At 48.6% G+C, this 6,000-nt stretch overlaps 1 protein-coding gene across 1 annotated transcript in view; it reads left to right on the top strand.

Annotated features, from left to right (window-relative positions):
• Nucleotides 1-293: 293 nt before the first annotated feature.
• LAPTM4A (lysosomal protein transmembrane 4 alpha) overlaps nucleotides 294-6,000 on the top strand; it is a 67,128-nt gene continuing 61,421 nt past the window's right edge. The window contains exon 1 of the mRNA XM_089657345.1: nucleotides 294-455. Within this exon, the coding sequence (XP_089513471.1) occupies nucleotides 357-455 (99 nt within the window). The 5' untranslated portion in view covers nucleotides 294-356. The remainder of the gene's footprint in view (nucleotides 456-6,000) is intronic.

Genomic DNA, 6,000 nt, shown 5'->3' with positions numbered 1-6,000 from the left:
CTGTTATTATTTTCTAATATACGTATTGCATCAAAAGATATAAATATTTTATTGAACAGACTCGTAAACCAAGCCTTACTTTGTTTTATGACTTTGTGTTTCATAACTTTATAGGAGGAGATTCCTTTATGGAAGCTGGCAGCATAAAACTCCCGTGTTACCTAGTTGGGTCATGTTGGAAGGGACACTTCCCTTCTCCAACATGGCTACCTGCGCTTCAAGAGCCTCTTCCCATGATGACAGAGGATGACATCGAGTTCCGCCCCCTCCCCCAGCTGTGTGCTACGTCTGACGTCAGCGCGCTGGCTGAGTAGAGAAGCAGAAGAAGTGTGTAGGAGCGGACGGAGAGTGTCGCCATGAACTTGAAGCGGAGCCGTGACCGGCTGTACAGCACTCGGTGCTGCGGCTGCTGCCATGTGCGGACCGGAACTATCATCCTGGGAACCAAATACATGGTGAGCGGGGTGTGCGACTCCATCCGGGGAACTACAGGTCCCAGCCTGTGTACTGCACCTGGGGGAGGGGAACCCTGCGTGACACAAGCCTTAAAGGGGACCTGTGCTGATACCAAGGCTTAGTGTCGGATGTCACCCGGGTGACCGATGGAGGGGGAGCTTGGTTGGTTGTTGTCGGTCATTGGCTGGACGGTGACAGATGGGGCACATGGAAGGAGTTGCTCAGATCTATGTATTCCTGAGATAGATTGAGGCTGTCATGGCTGAGCTCCTCTGAAAAGGTGATCTGAGTCACCGACCTGGAGCTGCTGTGCAGATCACGAGGTCTGACTTCACTGGCTGCTTGCCTGTTCCAGGTCAGTGACTCAGGAAGTATTGCAGAGGGTTCAGCCTAGAGCAGTGTTTCTCAACCTTTTTTAAGTCACCCTTCAAAATTCTGCACAATCGCAAGGCACCCTATTCTAAAACGTAAAAACTATTTTACACACATCTAGTACCCCCAATGTTAGAGGTGATTTATTCTTCCAAAGCAAATACACCTTTGTACACTGGTACCGACTAGTATTCCAGTGTGCCTCTGTTATCTCCCTCACTCTGCTAATGTGACCCAGTGCTGACTGAGAGGGGCAAATAAGGATGATGTGCATGCACCCCACGTCCTCCTTATCAACTGATGTCATTGGTTGTTAGGATGCAGGCAGCTAGAAGGTCATAAAAGTGTACAATGAAAACCTGTGGCTTTGTGTACTAAAAGGCAGGATTGATCCACTTGCTGGCTTGTATACAATTTTTGGCCATTTTTCCAAGGTACCCCTGAAGAAGCCTGAAGGCACCCCAGGGTGCCTGGACACCCTTGTTGAGAAAGGCTGGCCTAGAGTGTAGCATTGATTTGATGTCAGGATTGGCAGCATGGAGGTCCTAATCCCCATCATATGGAGCTTCATCACCAGCCAGAGGAAGGAGTTCCTGATTCCACTGTATGGATCTTCATTACCAGAGGAACCACCAGCCGGAGGAAGGAGGTCCTGATTCCCCTGTATGGATCTTCATTACCATAGGAACCACCAACCGGATGTCATGATTCCCCTGTATGGATCTTCACCACCAGAGGGATCACCAACCGGAGGAAGGAGGTCCTGATCCTCACCAGAGGGATCACCAACCAGAGGAAGGGGTCCTGATCCCCTCCATATGGATCTTCACCAACTGGAGGAAAGAGATCCCGATTCCCCTGTGTGGATCTTCGTCGCCAGAGGGATCACCAACCGGAGGGAGGAGGTCCCGATTCCCCTGTATGGATCTTCGTCCCCAGAGGGATCACCAACCGGAGGGAGGAGGTCCCGATTCCACTGTATGGATCTTCGTCGCCAGAGGGATCACCAACCGGAGGAAGGAGGTCCCGATTCCCCTGTATGGATCTTCGTCGCCAGAGGGATCACCAACCGGAGGGAGGAGGTCCCGATTCCCCTGTATGGATCTTCGTCGCCAGAGGGATCACCAACCGGAGGGAGGAGGTCCCGATTCCCCTGTATGGATCTTCGTCGCCAGAGGGATCACCAACCGGAGGGAGGAGGTCCCGATTCCCCTGTATGGATCTTCGTCCCCAGAGGGATCACCAACCGGAGGAAGGAGGTTCCGATTCCCCTGTATGGATCTTCGTCGCCAGAGGGATCACCAACCGGAGGAAGGAGGTCCCGATTCCCCTGTATGGATCTTCATCGCCAGAGGGATCACCAACCGGAGGAAGGAAGTTCCGATTCCCCTGTATGGATCTGCGTCGCCAGAGGGATCACCAACCGGAGGAAGGCAGTCCTGAATGCTCTCTATAGATCTTTTGTTATCACTAGATTGGTCCTCCAAAAGGAGCAAAAATTATCTGATGTCTGTATGTCGGTCGTTATCAATAGAGGGATCACCAGTAGATGGATAAGGTCCTGAGTCCTCTATCTATAGTTGTCACTGGAAGGAGGTCCTGATTCCCCTTATATAGAACATTAGTTATCACTTGAGGGATCACCAGTAGAAGGAAGAATGTTCCCATTCCCCTATATAGAACATTTGTTCTCTCTAAAATGATCACTAACAGGGGGAAGGAGGTCCAGATTCCTCTAATATAGAGCTTTATCACTTAGGGAATTACCAGCAGGATGTCTTGATTTTCCCCCCTATATATACTCACCAGCCACTTTATTAGGTACACATGATCAATTGCTTGGTAACACAAATTGCTAATCAGCCAAGCACATGACAGCAACTCAGTGCATTTATGCATCTAGACGTGGTGAAGACAACTTGCTAATTTTCAAACCAAGCATCAGAATGGGGAAGAAAGGGAATTTAAGTGACTTTGAACGTGGGATGGTTGTTGGTGCTAGACGGGCAGGACTGAGTATTTCAAAAACTGCAGATGTACTGGGATTTTCACGCACAACCATCTCTAGGGTTTACAGAGAATGGTCCAAAAAAAGAGAAAATATCCAGTGACCTGCAGTTTTGTGGACAAAAATGCCTTGTTGATGTCAGAGGAGAATGGGCAGACTGGTTGCTGCAACGTTCAGATGTTAGGGTCAGAGTTTGGTGTAAACATGAAAACATGGATCCATCCTGCCTTGTATCAATGGTTCAGGCTGGTGGTGGGATTATGTGGGGGATATTTTCTTGGCACTAGCAAGGTGTACCTAATAAAGTGGCCAGTGAGTGTAGATGTTTAGTTACCGCTAGAGGTATCACCAGCAGGATGGAAGATGTTCTGATTCCTCTATATAGATCTTTAGTACTAGTGGGATCACCAGCAGGATTGAAGATGTTCTGGTTCCTCTATATAGATCTTTAGTACTAGTGGGATCACCAGCAGGAGGAAAGATGTTCTGGTTCCTCTATATAGATCTTTAGTACTAGAGGGATCACCAGCAGGAGGAAAGATGTTCTGATTCCTCTATATAGATCTTTAGTACTAGAGGGGTCACCAGCAGGAGGAAAGATGTTCTGATTCCTCTATATAGATCTTTAGTACTAGAGGGGTCACCAGCAGGATTGAAGATGTTCTGGTTCCTCTATATAGATCTTTAGTACTAGAGGGGTCACCAGCAGGAGGAAAGATGTTCTGATTCCTCTATATAGATCTTTAGTACTAGAGGGGTCACCAGCAGGAGGAAAGATGTTCTGATTCCTCTATATAGATCTTTAGTACTAGAGGGGTCACCAGCAGGATTGAAGATGTTCTGGTTCCTCTATATAGATCTTTAGTACTAGTGGGATAACCAGCAGGATTGAAGATGTTTTGATTCCTCTGTATAGATCTTTTAGTACTAGTGGGATCACCAGCAGGAGGAAAGATGTCCTGATTCCTCTATATAGATCTGTAGTTGTTACTAGAGGGGTTGCCAGCAGGAGAGATCTTCAGTTATCACTAGAAGGATCCCTAATAGGAGGTGCAGATGACCTAAGTTAGGTCTTTCGTTATCACTATAGGGATCATGGACATGAAGAAGGATGTCCTGATTCCCCTGTATAGATCTTTCACCAGCAAACAGAAGAAGGTGATTCCTTTACATAGGTCTTTATCATTAGATGACTCACCAGCAGATGAAAAAAGATCCCCATTCCCCTATCTTTAGTTATTAAAGTAGGCATCTCCAACATAAGGAAGTAGGCTCAGATGACCCGATGTAGATCTTTAGTTGTCACTAGAGGGATTACTGGCAGGAGAAATGAGGTCCAGAGTCCTGAGCTTTTTTCTGATCAAAAGAGAAGGTTCTGAATGTTCTATTTAGATCTTTTAGTTGTCACTAGAGGGGTCACCAGTAGGAGGAAGGAGGTCCTGATTCTTCTATATACCGTATTTTTCGCACCATAAGACGCACTTTTTTCCCCCCCAAAAAGGGGGGAAAATGTCAGTGCGTCTTATGGAGCGAATGTAAAGCGGCCGGTTCGGTATTTCTGCCGCCACCATGTCAGAATACCGGGCCGGCCGCTCAGCTGTTCTCTCCTGCAGGGCCTTACCTGTTCCTCGCTCCAGCGCTGCACAGTCTTCCCGCGCTGGCTTCTGTGACAGCCGGGTGCCCACTGCGCATGTGCTGCGCTTTGTGAATGATCCGGTGTCTTCTGGGACACATGAAAGGTCACAGAAGGCGCCGGGCCATTCACAAAGCGAAGCGCTTCTTGCACCTGCGCAGTGGGCACCCGGCTGTCACAGAAGCCGGCCCGGGAAGAAGAGGGAAGGCAACTCCGCGGAAGTGGGAGCGGGTACCTGTCAAATTCAGGTACCCGCTCCCCCTCCCTCCCCAAAGGTCAGCAGTCTCTGGTCATCCCCTTCACTGTCTGCAGTCTCTGGTCATTCCCTGCACTGTCCGCAGTCTCTGGTCATTCCCTGCACTGTCCGCAGTCTCTGGTCATTCCCTGCACTGTCTGCAGTCTCTGGTCATTCCCTGCACTGTCCGCAGTCTCTGGTCATCCCCTGTACTGTCCGCAGTCTCTGGTCATCCCCTGTACTGTCCGCAGTCTCTGGTCATCCCCTGTACTGTCTGCAGTCTCTGGTCATCCCCTGTACTGTCCGCAGTCTCTGGTCATTCCCTGCACTGTCCGCAGTCTCTGGTCATTCCCTGCACTGTCCGCAGTCTCTGGTCATTCCCTGCACTGTCCGCAGTCTCTGGTCATCCCCTGCACTGTCCGCAGTCTCTGGTCATTCCCTGCACTGTGTCCGCAGTCTCTGGTCATCTCCTGCACTGTGTCCGCAGTCCCTGGTCATCTCCTGTACTGTGTCCGCAGTCCCTGGTCATCTCCTGTACTGTGTCCGCAGTCTCTGGTCATCTCCTGTACTGTGTCCGCAGTCTCTGGTCTTCTCCTGTACTGTTTCTGCAGTCTCTGGTCATCTCCTGTACTATGTCCGCAGTCTCTTGGTCATCCCCTGTACTTTGTCCGCAGTCTCTGGTCATCTCCTGTACTATGCCTGCAGTCTCTGGTCATCTCCTGTACTGTGTCCGCAGTCTCTGGTCATCCCCTGTACTATGTCTGCAGTCCATTGGTTCAGAATATTTTTTTTTCTTGTTTTTCACCTCTAAAACCTAGGTGCGTCTTATGGTCAGGTGCGTCTTATGGAGCGAAAAATACGGTAGATCTTTAGTGAGACCTCATTTAGAATACCATGTCCAGTTCTAGAGACCTCATCTACAAAAAGATATTGATAAGATAGAACGAGTCCAGAGGTGGGTAACAAACATGGTTAAAGGTCTGGGGGATAAAACATATCACGATAGACTTTAGGAACAGTTCTTAGGGAAGGGGGGGGGGGGGGGGCATGACTAAAAGCAGTATTAAACCCAAAATGTAATATATTGCAACTTACCCATCATCAGAAGTGGCTGTATTTGGTTGTTTTTGTTTTTTTTGTTTAGGCTTCTTTCCCTCTTCTTTTTTTTTTTTTTCACTTTTTTTTTTTTTCTTTTGGGATAAAGTTTTCTGTGTAAAAGAGAGATTATCGTAAGCACCCCTGCCAGTGTTAAATGTGTTGTCCCATCACTGTAGACTGATACATCCGGAAGACAGC

Source organism: Staurois parvus, unplaced genomic scaffold (genome assembly GCF_062004578.1).
Source record: "Staurois parvus isolate SC_StPar_1 unplaced genomic scaffold, SC_StPar_1.0 ptg000985l, whole genome shotgun sequence".
NCBI lineage: Eukaryota > Metazoa > Chordata > Amphibia > Anura > Ranidae > Staurois > Staurois parvus.
The sequence above is the reverse complement of the archived record's forward strand: the minus strand, read 5'-3'. Positions and strand labels throughout refer to the sequence as shown.